This window comes from Notolepis coatsorum, assembly GCF_963971535.1.
Source record: "Notolepis coatsorum genome assembly, chromosome: 20".
Lineage (NCBI taxonomy): Eukaryota > Metazoa > Chordata > Actinopteri > Aulopiformes > Paralepididae > Notolepis > Notolepis coatsorum.
Window position 1 is genome coordinate 5799722 of NC_140184.1, and position 15733 is coordinate 5815454.

The window sequence follows — 15733 nt, forward strand, 5'->3', positions numbered from 1 at the left end:
AAGAAGTTCCACAGAAAAGCACGCGCTCACTCAGAGAAACATTAGTCAGAAGAGGCTGAAAGTGTTGGCGTCTGCCGTGTCTCCAGTGAGGGAATCATCCCTCTCTCCTCCTCCCCCCTCGCTCCTCCCCCTCCTGCCCAAGTGAGTAAGGCAGTATTTGAGACTTCAGGAGTGTGTAAGGAAAGCCAGACATTAGAGACCAGGCACTCAATCCCCCCCCCTGCACTCATACACTCTCCCACTTGAGGCTGCGACTCTCTGCAGACGGAGGCGCCCCCCCCCCCCCACGGACCGGGACGCACACACGGCTGGACATTCGGTCACTGGATCTCTGGGGCTCCGCAGATTTGACCGCTGCCATCATCCCTTTTATTTTTGCTCTCAAAAGAATCCCAGCGGAGGTTAAAACATGGCTCCTCAGTAGTGGACCGTGGCTGTCGTCGGTCTGCGCTCGTTTTGAGTTCTCTGCTCCGCTCCTTCTGAGCTTCCGCCTGGAGTTGTTGTTGTTGTTGTTGTTTAATCGTTGTCTCTTCCTCTGGGGTTTTATATTCGGGATATCATCCCTCCTCCTCCTCCTCCTCCTCCTCCACGGGACCGTCTCTCTCGCTGTCCTCGGGGCCATGCTGACTGAGCCTTGTGGGGCCATGGGGCCCATGGGCTCCGACATACTCTTACCTCCGGTGCCCACTCTGACCTCTCTACCAGGGGGCGGCGGCGGCGGCGGCGGCGGCATGCCCGTCCACGGTGGCCCGCAGTGGACCCAGCTCCTGGACCTCCACCCGGGCTCTCCCTACGTCTCCCTGCCCCCGCCCCACCACCACTCCCTCATCAAGCAGGAGCCCGGCTGGGGCGGCTCCGACGGAGGCCTGGAGGAGCAGCCCCACTGCGGCCTGGGGGCCTTTACGTTGCACTTCTCCGGACAGTTCACGGGCACGGGCCCCTGCCGGGTGGGGGCCTTCGGGGAGCCGAGCGCGAGCCAGCCCCGGGTGTTCCCCAACGGGGCCTACTGTGTGGACAACCCGCCGGCGCCCAGGAACCTGGGTAAGCATGCTGCTGCTGCTGCGGTCCCCTCACACACACACACCCCCTCCTCGCCGGCCCCCTCCTCTTTGTCCTGCCAGTTCTCACCAGCCAAAGTCATGGTCGCATGACTCGTAACTATGCCCTTTTTTTCTTTCTTTACTTCAATTTTTTATTGACATTTTTCTTTCAACAATCACAGTGTCAGGGCATTTGTTCATCATCAAACAATTATCCACATATCAATGTCTTTATTGATGATGGTGTCCTCTTCCTGTGTTCTGTAGTCAGTGATGATGATGATGATGATGATGATGATGATGATGATGATGATGATGATGATGATGGTGTCCTCTTCATGTGTTTTACAGTCAGTCCAAACTATGCCCTTCTTAAACACGATGTTGTGCTGTACTTTGATATCTGTAGAATCCAGGTTTTATCTGAGACAACAGGCTTCATCAAAGTACCAGTGGCGTGTGTTTGTTGTATGCAGTGTCTGTGTGTGTTTGTTGTATGCAGTGTCTATGTGTGTTTGTTGTATGCAGTGTCTATGTGTGTAGTACACAGTACTGTGTGTGTTTGTTGTATGCAGTGTCTATGTGTGTTTGTTGTATGCAGTGTCTATGTGTGTACACAGTACTGTGTGTGTTTGTTGTATGCAGTGTCTATGTGTGTAGTACACAGTACTGTGTGTGTTTGTTGTATGCAGTGTCTATGTGTGTAGTACACAGTACTGTGTGTGTTTGTTGTATGCAGTGTCTATGTGTGTACACAGTACTGTGTGTGTTTGTTATATGCAGTGTCTATGTGTGTACACAGCACTGTGTGTGTTTGTTGTATGCAGTGTCTATGTGTGTACACAGTACTGTGTGTGTTTGTTGTATGCAGTGTCTATGTGTGTAGTACACAGTACTGTGTGTGTTTGTTGTATGCAGTGTCTATGTGTGTAGTACACAGTACTGTGTGTGTTTGTTGTATGCAGTGTCTATGTGTGTAGTACACAGTACTGTGTGTGTTTGTTGTATGCAGTGTCTATGTGTGTAGTACACAGTACTGTGTGTGTTTGTTGTATGCAGTGTCTATGTGTGTAGTACACAGTACTGTGTGTGTTTGTTGTATGCAGTGTCTATGTGTGTACACAGCACTGTGTGTGTTTGTTGTATGCAGTGTATATGTGTGTACACAGCACTGTGTGTGTTTGTTGTATGCAGTGTCTATGTGTGTAGTACACAGTACTGTGTGTGTTTGTTGTATGCAGTGTCTATGTGTGTAGTACACAGTACTGTGTGTGTTTGTTGTATGCAGTGTCTATGTGTGTAGTACACAGTACTGTGTGTGTTTGTTGTATGCAGTGTCTATGTGTGTAGTACACAGTACTGTGTGTGTTTGTTGTATGCAGTGTCTATGTGTGTAGTACACAGTACTACAACCTTGGGCTACGCATGTTCAATGGCTGCCATACACTGGCACACATCACACTACACAAGGGCTGAACGGCTCAGGAGACAGGGATTGATATCAGCCAATTAAGGGGGGGAGGGATGATTAGGTGGCCTTGATGTCGGAGACCTGATTGGGAATTTGGCCAGGAACGTCGGGGAACCCCCTACTCTCCTCACCGACCTGGGTTCTTTAGCGACAGAGATTCAGTCAGTTTAGTGTCTCATCCTCATTCTGTCCTCAGTCTGTCCTGCGTCATGAAGAGACCTGTCAGCTCTTCATACACTGCTGCCACCTTTATTCCAATGGTGTTTTCAATACATATCAGCACAAATACTATTTTGAACACCAATTTATCACACATGATTGTGTATGTCAAATGTATATAGCATAGTGTGAATATCAAATGAATAATAACCAAATTCAGTTGCAAAGTTTCATTAAGCTTACAGTACTTAAGATTGACTTATATACTTATATCTTCATACTTTAGTATCTTACACTGTATTTTTTGAGGTGCACTTTTATATCAGGTTTATATCACAACTACTTTTCGATGCTTAAACTAGATGTTGTTTTAAAAATGCAAAATATGGTGGGCACACACACAACATGCCAAAAGGAACAGACTAATCGTAATTCAGGTGGACCATGTGGACAAAATAGATATTCAAATAAATATTTGCAAATCACAGAATATTATGGCTATTCAGTTTAATACCGAACCATTGTAGATATTCTGAACGTTATTTTAAAATATATTCTAAAAGTTTCCTAATATATTAAGGCTATTTGATACCCTGTTTGGGTATCAAACTGGAGGGAAGACTGTCAGGTTTTAAACTGTGGATACCAAACAGAGAAGGTAAAGATGACTTTGAACTGTTGAACAGTAATCCAGAACTATTTTATTGTACTGTAAAAAAATATACTGTGATTTTATATGTCTGCACTTTATGTGCTCATTTCATGTCTGCTCTATTCTACTACTTATTATTACACTGCACTATTGCACTTTTTGACTCTGTTTATTCTATCTTACTCTTTTTATTATTGTCTATTTTTAAAACTGAATCAAACCATAAACAAGGTGGCCTGTTGGGATGTTAGATCTTAATGGGAATTTATTTTATTTTATATGTCTGCACTTTATGTGCTCATTTTATGCCTGTCTTTTTTCTGTTGTGAAGCACTTTGAGCTGCAGTTTCTGTATGGTTATTATTATTATTATAGCTATGTGTATATAGATATATGTGTCGGTTGGGACACTTTACAGGACGTGGGGAAAGATTCTGCTGTGGCCAGTGATTTCAATTCATCAATAATTTTCACAATTAATCGCTTGATGGTTCATATGTGTCCTAGAAATGATATTTTACTTATGGTGATTTGGTTCATATGACGGTCCATACACAGAGTTGCCCAGAGTTTTTTTTTAGTCAATCTATTTCTGTTTTGAATTCACGAGAGAAACACCCCGCCCCGACACAAAGGAAGCCTTAACCTGGCGTGTGAGTTTGAGTACAAGTCTCTCCGGAGACTAAATATGAAAGTCCTACACAAGGTCAAGATGTTTGTTCCAAGTGTTGCTCCAACCCTCAAAGACAAGGTCTGAGAATGCAATGTATGCTGGTGTGTCTGATAGTGCAGAGTCCTATATTTCTTCTTTATAAAAACTAATGTTGAAATGATAAGCAGTGAGTTATGAGTTTGCTTTATTGCTCCCACATCAGTGTTTGGGAAATTCTTATATATCTTTTTTTTTTTACCCAAGTGGGGTGATGTTTTGACCTCCCAAAACAAGCCAAAGGCACACAGCGGTGATTCATCTTGATTCAAACTTAATTTCTCTGTTTCCTGAGTTCTGTTATTGGTAAGGCTTTGTTAACCCTGACGTGATTGAAAAAGTGAAGTGAAAAAGTTTGTTACATAGAGGATAAAAGCCTGCAGTTGACTAGTAATGTGAGTTATAGAGTCGTTTACTCGGTGGAAAGTATTTTTGGTAAAATGCTGGCAGGGCCACTCTGCTGCTTTAGGCTACAGGGACTTAAGGAAGGATGAGTCAGTCTTCTCAGGGACAGTCTGACGACCCCTTTCACTATGAGCTGACTCAAATATGTGCTGGTGTGTGTGTGTGTGTGTGTGTGTGTGTGTGTGTGTGTGTGTGCACGTGCGCGTGCGCGTGTGCGTGTGCGTGTACGTGTGCGTGTCCGTGTGTGTGTGTTCATCATGGGTTACAAAAGGTCACGATAAAAAATTTATCACCAAAACATTTATGATAATTTGCTTAATAACAGGAAAGTATAATCTGATCACTTCTTTTTTTTATTTAATGGATTACGTTTTTCCTTATCGTTTCATAATCAGATTACTATAATTCTGTCTCGTGTCACCTGTTACTCCCCCTCACCCCTGGTGGTGCACATTTTAACTCTGATTTAATGATCTGTCTCTGCTATGGCCAACTTTCCCCTCTCCACCTGCAGTAAATAACTTACAGGCCAAAGAAAGTCTACAGAGAGAATCCTGAGAGAGGATTTATAATTTTTAATTTACAATACACATCAGTTCACAGTTATCCTGTCAAGGAAGAAGAGCTATAACCACATGATTCAGGATTCTAGATAACTGACCAGATAGGGGGACACTTTATTCTTAGAAGGTTAGTGTTAGTGTTGGGTAGTGTAGAGGTCTAAGTACTAGGTGTGGTTGGGTAGTGTAGAGGTCTAAGTACTAGGTGTGGCTGGGTAGTGTAGAGGTCTAAAGACTAGGTTTGGCTGGTTAGTGTAGAGGTCTAAGTACTAGGTGTGGTTGGGTAGTGTAGAGGTCTAAGCACTAGGTGTGTCTGGGTAGTGTAGAGGTCTAAGCACTAGGTGTGGCTGGGTAGTGTAGAGGTCTAAGCACTAGGTGTGGCTGGGTAGTGTAGAGGTCTAAGCACTAGGTGTGGCTGGGTAGTGTAGAGGTCTAAGCACTAGGTGTGGCTGGGTAGTGTAGAGGTCTAAGCACTAGGTGTGGCTGGGTAGTGTAGAGGTCTAAGCACTAGGTGCGGCTGGGTAGTGTAGAGGTCTAAGCACTAGGTGTGGCTGGGTAGTGTAGAGGTCTAAGCACTAGGTGTGGTTGGGTAGTGTAGAGGTCTAAGTACTAGGTGTGGCTGGGTAGTGTAGAGGTCTAAGCACTAGGTGTGGCTGGGTAGTGTAGAGGTCTAAGCACTAGGTGTGGCTGGGTAGTGTAGAGGTCTAAGCACTAGGTGTGGCTGGGTAGTGTAGAGGTCTAAGCACTAGGTGTGGCTGGGTAGTGTAGAGGTCTAAGCACTAGGTGTGGCTGGGTAGTGTAGAGGTCTAAGCACTAGGTGTGGCTGGGTAGTGTAGAGGTCTAAGCACTAGGTGTGGCTGGGTAGTGTAGACTGTAGAGGTCTAAGCACCTCCAGCCTGGTCAGTCGTCCCTACGAACACAATTGTCAGTGTTCACAGGTGGGAAGCCGGTGGGGTTATGAGTCCTGGTCAGGGCCGGATTAACGACCGGGCCGTTTGGGCCGCAGCCCGTGGGCCTCTAGTGATGAGGGGCTTCAAAAAAAAAAAAAAAAAAAAAAAAAATTGTTTTTCATTTTTTGGAGGCCCCGCGTCACTAGAGGCCCCAACATTTTATTATTTTTTTTTAACTTTTATTTCTTATTTTTTTGGAGGCCCCTTGTCACTAGAGGCCTTTTGGAGGCCCCTCGTCACTAGAGGCCCCACATTTTTTTTTTTTTTTTTTTTACTTTAATCTTTTATTTTTGTGGAGGCCCCTCGTCACTAGAGGCCCCAAATATTTGTTTATTTTTTTTTACTTTTTGGGGGGAGGGGGGGGGGGGGCTTGTCACTAGAGGCCTCACATTTTTTAATTTCTTTTTCTTATTTTGGAGATCGATGTCATACTGTGACACTGAAATGAAAAAATATTTCATCAACAAAAATATTTAGTCAACACAAATATTTCATCAACTAAAATATACAGTACGTCACACCCTGCCGTCTGCAAGTGGCTAATCTTGAGTATTTTTTCTCCTTGTTTGAGGTTTTCCGTTTGAGGTAAAAACAGCAATAAAAAGTCAAAACTTGCATCTCCACATCCCAGCCCCGACGCCTGAATACTTTTACCAACGGATTTCCAGTTCCACGTTCGCGTTCTGCGCTCTGATTGGCCACTGACATTTCTGGTAGCGCCAATCGTGTGAGGCCTCTTTCTTTCACCGGTTAAGCTTAGGCACTCTTTCGAAGTTGGTTAAGGTTAGAGTTTGTCTTAGAGCAGGGCGATAGAACACCAGCCCTGATTCCATACTCTAACCTTAACCAACTTCGAAAGAGTCGCCTAAGAAACGTCAGTGGCCAATCAGAGCGCAGAACGCGAACGCGGAACTGGAAATCCGTTGGTAAAAGTATTCAGGCGTCGGGTTGGGGGGGGGGGGGGGGGGGGGCCCTCCACAAGAATCTGGCCCAGGGGCCTCTGAATTCTTAATCGGGCCTTGGTCCTGGTCATTACAAACAACGACACTTAGTGGTCGGTAGATAGTGTGAACCTCCGTCACGCATTACGCTCTCCCAGTTAAACTCCTCGCTGTCGGGTGAAAAGAAGCGGCTGGCGACTCCACACATGTGTCGGAGGAGGCGTGTGATGGTCGACACCCCCCCCCCCCCCCCCCCCCCCCCCCCAGAATGACACAATTGGGGAATGGGAGAAAATATGAAGAATGTGAATATTAAAATGTAAGTATCATCCTAGTTTGTGATTGACGTGTGTCTCTGTTCCTCCCAGGCTATGGGGCAGTGGGTCTGGACAGCGCTCCCAGTTACGGCCACACCCCCTCTCACCACGCCCCCTCTCACCACGCCCCCTCTCACCACGCCCCCTCTAGCCACGCCCCTCAGCTGTCCAGCCTGGCCTTCAAACATGAAGACACCCTGTCACCTCAGACCACCATGGGTAAGAGTCCCAATCCTGACTGAGCTATTCTGTTCTGTTCTGTACTGTACTGTACTGTACTATACTATACTATATTATACTGTTCTGTTCTGTTCTGTTCTGTTCTGTTCTGTTCTGTTCTGTTCTGTTCTGTTCTGTTCTGTTCTTCTGTTCTGTTCTGTACTATACTGTACTTTACTATGCTACTGTATGCAGGGGTGTAGCTCCAGATTCTGGGCCCCATGAAAGAATGTATTTGTAGGCCCCCAGTGAATGCGAGCGCGTGTAAGCGCGCGAGCAGATTTTTTTTGGGCCATTTCTTTATTGATGAAAACGCATAATATGGTTTTCACCTATACATTCGGATCAGCAGTTCAGCACCTGCACTGTTGGTGGGTGAGCCTAGTAAAGGATGTCGCATTGCGTTCATCTTCAATGAATGGACCAATGCAATAGTCTACCAAAGCCCCCCCTCTCTCTCTATATATCTCTCACACACATTTACATTTACATTTAGTCATTTAGCTGACGCTTTTATCCAAAGCGACTTACAAGTTCTGTGCGACAAGACAGCAAGAAGGGTACAACTCTATCAGCTGAGTAACAATGTTAACACACACACACACACACACACACACACACACACACACACACACACACACACACACACACACACACACACACACACACACACACACACACACACACACACACACACACACACACACACACACACACACACACACACACACACACTTCAGAAAGAAACATAGTATCAATGAGAGCATCAATAATGTCTAGAGTGATGTCTAGTAAAAAAATAAAAAAAATAAAAAAAATAAAAATGTGGGCCCCCCCCCAGTGCCTAAGCTACCCCCCCCCCCCCCCCCCCCCCAGCTACGCCCCTGACTGTCTGCTATGCTATTCCATACTGTTCTGTTCAGTTCAGTTCAGTTCTGTTCTGTTCTATACTATATACCATACTATACTATACTATACTATACTATACTATACTATACTATACTATACTATACTTATACTATACTATACTATACTATACTATACTATACTATACTATACTATACTATACTATACTATACTATACTATGCTATGCTATTCTATTATAGTCTGTCGTGTTCTGTTCTATTCTGTTCTATTCTATTCTATTCTGTTCTGTTATATTCTATTCTATTATGTTCCATATCTATTCTATTTCGTTCTGTTCTATTCCGTTCTGTATATTTTTGGCTGTATAGTTGTATATTTAAGATTTTAGAATGTATACCAGAATGTATATCCTGGGCCGTATTTTATTCTGTATTCTATTTTATTCTTATTTTTAATATTATTATATTCGTATTCCTATTTTAGTCCTATTGACTACCTACATGTTTATTGTTGTTCAATGTGAGCGATCTGTAGCAGGGGCGGGGCTAGGGGGTGGCTACTTGGGCTCAAGCCCCGAATGTTTTCTGAAAAGCCCTGAATCTATTTAAAAAAAAATACTTTTTTTTTTTTTGACAATTCATCATTGTTACATGAAAATATGTTTGCACCAGATTTAGCAGAAGCTAGTTTCCATCTGTGGTCTATCCAGCTGCTAACTGTATTTGAGTGAGTTAAGTCTTGGTGTCATGGTAGACTCAGACCTAAGCTTTAAATCACAATCAACAAGTTGACAAAAACTTAATTCTTCCACCTTAGAAACATAGCTAAAGTACGGCCATTTATAAATCAAAAGGACGCTGAAAACCAGATCCATGCCTTTATTTCAAGCCAACTCGACTACTGTAATGCACTCCTTACCGGCCTCCCGAAAAAATACGATGATAACTATTTTATTGCAATGCACTATTGCATTATTTTATTCTATTTTACTAACTATTTTATTGCACTGCACTATTTTACTTTGTATCAGTGAATCATAGACGCCTGGCCATAAGAGCATTCGGAGCATCTCTGCTCTCCCACTATTGAACTTGGGGGAGCAAAGGTATGCTCTTGCTCCACCACTTTTTGATCATATGAAAAATATGATACTGTATATCCCCCCCCAATATATAAATCTAACCATAACTACGTTATGGTTAACTGAGTTTTATAGTGAAAAGAGCAGCTTTATTGGTCAAGATTGAAGGCTCTATATTGCAGGAAATTGCACGTACAGGTTAATTAAATAAATAAAAAAAAAAACCTTGCATGCAAAAAAAAAATAAAAAAATTAGAAAAAATAAAGGGCACCGATCTGGGCTAAGCCCCGGATCTCCTATAATCCTAAATCGGCCCCTGATCTGTAGTGCTGAATTTCCCTCGGGATTATTAAAGGATTTAATTAAGCATTACATCACACGCAGGAGTGGTTTGTGACCAATAAACCATGCCTAGGGGTGGTTGTTAGGCCCGAGGCGCAGCCGAGGGTCGTTAGACCCCCCTAGGCATGGTTTATTGGTCACAAATCACGACTGCACGTGGTGTAAAGCTTTTATACAACTGCCAGATTCATCCAACCTTATTTCTATACAATAAACACACATTAATCGAAGATTTATTGAAAAAACCATCCGCCAGAAAAAGTAGTTCCCACAACTCCATGTGGAAGCAGCTTGAAGTGCATCCAACCAAACTAACACATCCAACTGTGTATTATTGGAATGATTGAGAGAAGTTGCCTCATGTGGAAGCAGCTTGAAGTGCATCCAACCAACTAACACATCCAACTGTGTATTATTGGAATGATTGATTGAAAATTTTATTACCAGATGCAGAATGGGTACAATACAATACGGCTCAATACACACAATTATAAAGTAGGTAAAACAAATTAAAACGTTTTCTTTGCCCTATAGGAAAAAAACGTTTTCTTCGCCCTATTTTTTTATTTATTTCTTTTAGCCTAAACTTAACCAGTTGGAAACCAGGGGTACAGTAATAAAATTAGCAATCAACCAATCAATCAATTCAATAGACCATGCTCACTTAAAACAGCGCTGCTTCTCTCTCAGTCTGACTCCCCCGCTGTTGCAGACAGGAGTGTGTGTGTGTGTGTGTGTGTGCGTGTGTGTGTGTGTGCGTGTGTCACAGTGTGTGTGTGCGTGTGTGTGTATGTGTGTGTGTGTGTGTGTGTGTGTGTGTGTGTGTGTGTGTATGTGTGTGTGTGTGTTTGTGGGTACGCCAGCGTCAAGTGAGAGAGAACGCTGCAGTCAGTAGAAAGTAGGAAGGAAGAAATTTAAATCAATCAATTAATCTATCAATCAATCCGCGATTTTTCTTTTGTTCTAGATTGAGTCAAGACCCATCAATTACATCATCCAACATTGTTTAAACGACTAAGACATTCGCTGTGACAGAATCGCTTGATATTTAGTCGTTTAGTCGCCATTAACATATCCATTTGTAAATATTATTGGCCACCTTCTTGTGATCCGGCGGAGTGATGTGATGTGGGTCGGTTGTGGGCGGGTCCTGGGCCAGCAGCGTGGATTGTTGCCAATAAAGACGTGTAAAATGACTGTTTCAGCCAATCAGAATCGAGAAATTTGCATGCCGTTGTATAATCTATTCTATTGTTGTGTTCAGGTGAACAGCAGTACCCCGCTCCGCCACCGATGTTTGCGTGTCCCCCCGAGTCCTGTCCCAGCAGTCAGGCTCTGCTGCTCAGGAACTATAACAGGTACGTCTTCTGTCACAAGTTAGAGGCCTTAACCCTTCCACTGCCACACTACAGAAGGTTAACCCTTCCACTGCCACACTACAGAAGGTTAACCCTTCCACTGCCACACTACAGAAGGTTACCCCTTCCACTGCCACACTACAGAAGGTTAACCCTTAAGTTCCACTGCCACACTACAGAAGGTTAACCCTTCCACTGCCACACTACAGAAGGTTAACCCTTCCACTGCCACGCTACAGAAGGTTAACCCTTCCACTGCCACACTACAGAAGGTTAACCCTTCCACTGCCACACTACAGCAGGTTACCCCTTCCACTGCCACACTACAGAAGGTTAACCCTTCCACTGCCACACTACAGCAGGTTACCCCTTCCACTGCCACACTACAGAAGGTTAACCCTTCCACTGCCACACTACAGAAGGTTAACCCTTCCACTGCCACACTACAGAAGGTTAACCCTTCCACTGCCACACTACAGCAGGTTAACCCTTCCACTGCCACACTACAGACGGTTAACCCTTCCACTGCCACACTACAGAAGGTTAACCCTTTCACTACCACACTACAGAAGGTTATTAACCCTTCCACTGCCACACTACAGAAGGTTAATCCTTCCACTGCCACACTACAGACGGTTAACCCTTCCACTGCCACACTACAGAAGGTTAACCCTTTCACTACCACACTACAGAAGGTTATTAACCCTTCCACTACCACACTACAGAAGGTTAACCCTTCCACTGCCACACTACAGAAGGTTAACCCTTCCACTGCCACACTACAGAAGGTTAACCCTTCCACTGCCACACTACAGAAGGTTAACCCTTCCACTGCCACACTACAGAAGGTTAACCCTTCCACTGCCACACTACAGAAGGTTACCCCTTTCACTGCCACACTACAGAAGGTTACCCCTTTCACTACCACACTACAGAAGGTTAACCCTTTCACTACCACATACAGAAGGTTAACTCCTTTCACTACCACATACAGAAGGTTAACCCTCTCACTGCCACACTACAGAAGGTTACCCCTTTCACTGCCACACTACAGAAGGTTACCCCTTTCACTACCACATACAGAAGGTTAACCCTCTCACTACCACACTACAGAAGGTTAACCCTTTCACTACCACACTGCAGAAGGTTAACCCTTTCACTACCACACTACAGAATGTTAACCCTTGCACTACCACACTACAGAAGGTTAACCATTTCACTACCACAATACAGAAGGTTAACCCTTTCACTACCACACTACAGATGGTTAACCCTTTCACTACCACACTACCAAATGGTTAACCATTTCACTACCACACTACAGAAGGTTACCCCTTTTACTACCACACTACATAAGGTTAACCCTTTCACTACCACACTACAGAAGGTTACCCCTTTCACTACCACACTACCAAATGGTTAACCCTTTCACTGCGACAATACAGAAGGTTAACACTTTCACTGCCACACGACAAAGGGTAAACCCTTTCGCAACCACACTACAGAAGGTTAACCCTTTCACTACCACACTACAGACGGTTAACCTTTCACTACCAAATGGTTAACCCTTTCACTGCGACAATACAGAAGGTTAACACTTTCACTGCCACACGACAAAGGGTAAACCCTTTCGCAACCACACTACAGAAGGTTAACCCTTTCACTACCACACTACAGACGGTTAACCTTTCACTACCAAATGGTTAACCCTTTCACTGCGGCAATACAGAAGGTTAACACTTTCACTGCCACACGACAAAGGGTAAACCCTTTCGCAACCACACTACAGAAGGTTAACCCTTTCACTACCACACTACAGACGGTTAACCTTTCACTACCAAATGGTTAACCCTTTCACTGCGGCAATACAGAAGGTTAACACTTTCACTGCCACACGACAAAGGGAAAACCTTCTCACAACCACACTACATAAGGTTAACCGTTTCACTACCACACCACAGACCGGTTAACCGTCTGTAGTGTGGTAGTGAAAGGTTAACCTTCTGTAGTTTGGTAGTGAAAGGGTTAAATAATCAAGCCTCCATCCAAACATAAACAAGAGGGTAGCCTTGCTACTAATATGGCATTGGAGGAATACTTTTCTTTTTTAATTCACAAATGGAATGACTGAGGACTTTGACGCAAAGGGCTGACAGTATAAGACAACTAAACTTGAAAATGTCCCGTCTACACGTTGAACCCTTCAAGAATATGTACAATAATAACCAACATTTTGATGGTCAAATTAATTCTGGATTGCAGGATAAAAGATAATCTACTTTGAAAAACAAACATGTTGAATCTGCAGAAAGGTCTTGTATCAGAATGTTGTTGTGTTTTTATAGCTCCTCCTTCTGGCTCCATGACACTGCTGTGTTCCCGCCAACCGCTCTTACATCACAGCACACAGTTCCTTTACTAAAAGTAGAAATACCAAGTAAAATAGTTTTCTGGTAAAAGTCCTCTGTTCAAAATTCGACTTAAGATAAAGTTATGTTGATATTTTCTGTACTTAAGTCTCAAAAGTAAAAGTACACATTCTATCTATACTTTTGTGTATTCCGGTGCAGTGGAGTAAAAAGTACAATATTTCCATTGAAATGTAGTGGAGTAAAAGTACAATGTTCCATAAAACACCTCAAATTTGTACTTAATTACAGCACTTGAGTAAAAAAATATTATATTACTTTCCACCACTGCTAGACGGCTTATAGTTCCTCCCCCAAGTCCATGCTCACTCGGGGTCAGGAGTAATGCATTACAAGTCCTTCAAATGCAAAAACAAATAGTAACAGTAATCTTCTTATGTTACTAATTACAAAGGAACCTTCCAAGCACATCCTTAAACCCTGTACAGTAGGGGTTTCCCTCCCCCCCCCTGAAGTGATTGTTCCATCAACGCCACATACGTACTCCTGTTGTTGAGGTGTGGTTTGATTTATTAAGAGAGGTGTAACACTGAACTCACTCTGACCCTGAAGCTAAGCCTTGTGTTAAACTCTGTGTCTGGCTCTACGTTACGTTGTGGAGTGTGATGTGAGGTTGACTCGCTGCCCACTGGCGCTCGGCGGGACAAAACAAACAGTAGGTGATCTACTGCCCATCTGTCTCCCCCCCCCAATACCCCCCCACCCCCGTCCCACCCTTACCGCCCTTCTCAAAGAGGGAGGGAGGGAAGGAGAAAAGAAAAAGGGGATGAGTAGAGAAAATGATTAGGGGAGAAGAGGCGGTATAGTTAACGCGTTCACTACCACGGTTAACCGTCTGTGGTGTGGTAGTGAAAGGGTTAACCGTCTGTAGTGTGGTAGTGAAAGGGTTAACCGTCTGTGGTGTGGTAGTGAAAGGGTTAACCGTCTGTAGTGTGGTAGTGAAAGGGTTAACCTTCTGTAGTGTGGTAGTGAAAGGGTTAACCGCCTGTAGTGTGGTAGTGAAAGGGTTAACCGTCTGTAGTGTGGTAGTGAAAGGGTTAACCGTCTGTAGTGTGGTAGTGAAAGGGTTAACCTTCTGTAGTGTGGTAGTGAAAGGGTTAACCGTCTGTAGTGTGGTAGTGAAAGGGTTAACCGTCTGTGGTGTGGTAGTGAAAGGGTTAACCTTCTGTGGTGTGGTAGTGAAAGGGTTAACCGTCTGTAGTGTGGTAGTGAAAGGGTTAGCCGTCTGTGGTGTGGTAGTGAAAGGGTTAACCTTCTGTAGTGTGGTAGTGAAAGGGTTAACCTTCTGTAGTGTGGTAGTGAAAGGGTTAACCGTCTGTGGTGTGGTAGTGAAAGGGTTAACCGTCTGTAGTGTGGTAGTGAAAGGGTTAACCGTCTGTAGTGTGGTAGTGAAAGGGTTAACCGTCTGTAGTGTGGTAGTGAAAGGGTTAACCGTCTGTAGTGTGGTAGTGAAAGGGTTAAAGGGGGCCAAAAAAAACAAACAAAAAGACAATGCTGATCTATTTGTGCACACACACAAAATACATATTTGCACGCATATCCCAAACACTGTGAACAGGCTTGCACAAATTAATTTGGTTTGCAAGATATTGAAATTAATGAGTGAATTATTAGTTATCCCCCCATGTCATTCGAGGATGCTGAATGTTTGTATTACAGCTTAAAGATGTAGATGGGGAAATAAATCTTTATGATTTATGATTTATGGAGTGATAAAATTAGTAGAATATATATGTTTCCAGTTTAATAAATTGTTTTATATACTTACTACAGTGAATTGTTTTATATACTTAGTTACTACAGTGAATTGTTTCATATACTGACTACAGTGAATTGTTTTATATACTTACTACACTATATTTTTTTTTTTCATATACTTACTACAGTATATTGTTTCATATACTTACTACAGTATATTGTTTCATATACTTACTACAGTATATTGTTTCATATACTTACTACAGTATATTGTTTCATATACTTACTACAGTATATTGTTTCATATACTTACTACAGTATATTGTTTTATATACTTACTACAGTATATTGTTTCATATACTTACTACAGTATATTGTTTCATATACTTACTACAGTATATTGTTTCATATACTTACTACAGTATATTGTTTCATATACTTACTACAGTATATTGTTTCATATACTTACTACAGTATATTGTTTCATATACTTACTACAGTATATTGTTTTATATACTTACTACAGTATATTG

General features: G+C 43.1%; 1 protein-coding gene across 1 annotated transcript in view; it reads left to right on the forward strand.

Moving 5' to 3' along the window:
- Positions 1–620: 620 nt before the first annotated feature.
- wt1b (WT1 transcription factor b) overlaps positions 621–15733 on the forward strand; it is a gene marked incomplete at both ends in the record, with an annotated part of 30020 nt that continues 14907 nt past the window's right edge. Inside the window, 3 exons of the mRNA XM_084337640.1 lie at positions 621–1041; positions 7256–7423; positions 10980–11073. Of these exons, the coding sequence (XP_084193766.1) occupies positions 621–1041; positions 7256–7423; positions 10980–11073 (683 nt within the window). The remainder of the gene's footprint in view (positions 1042–7255; positions 7424–10979; positions 11074–15733) is intronic.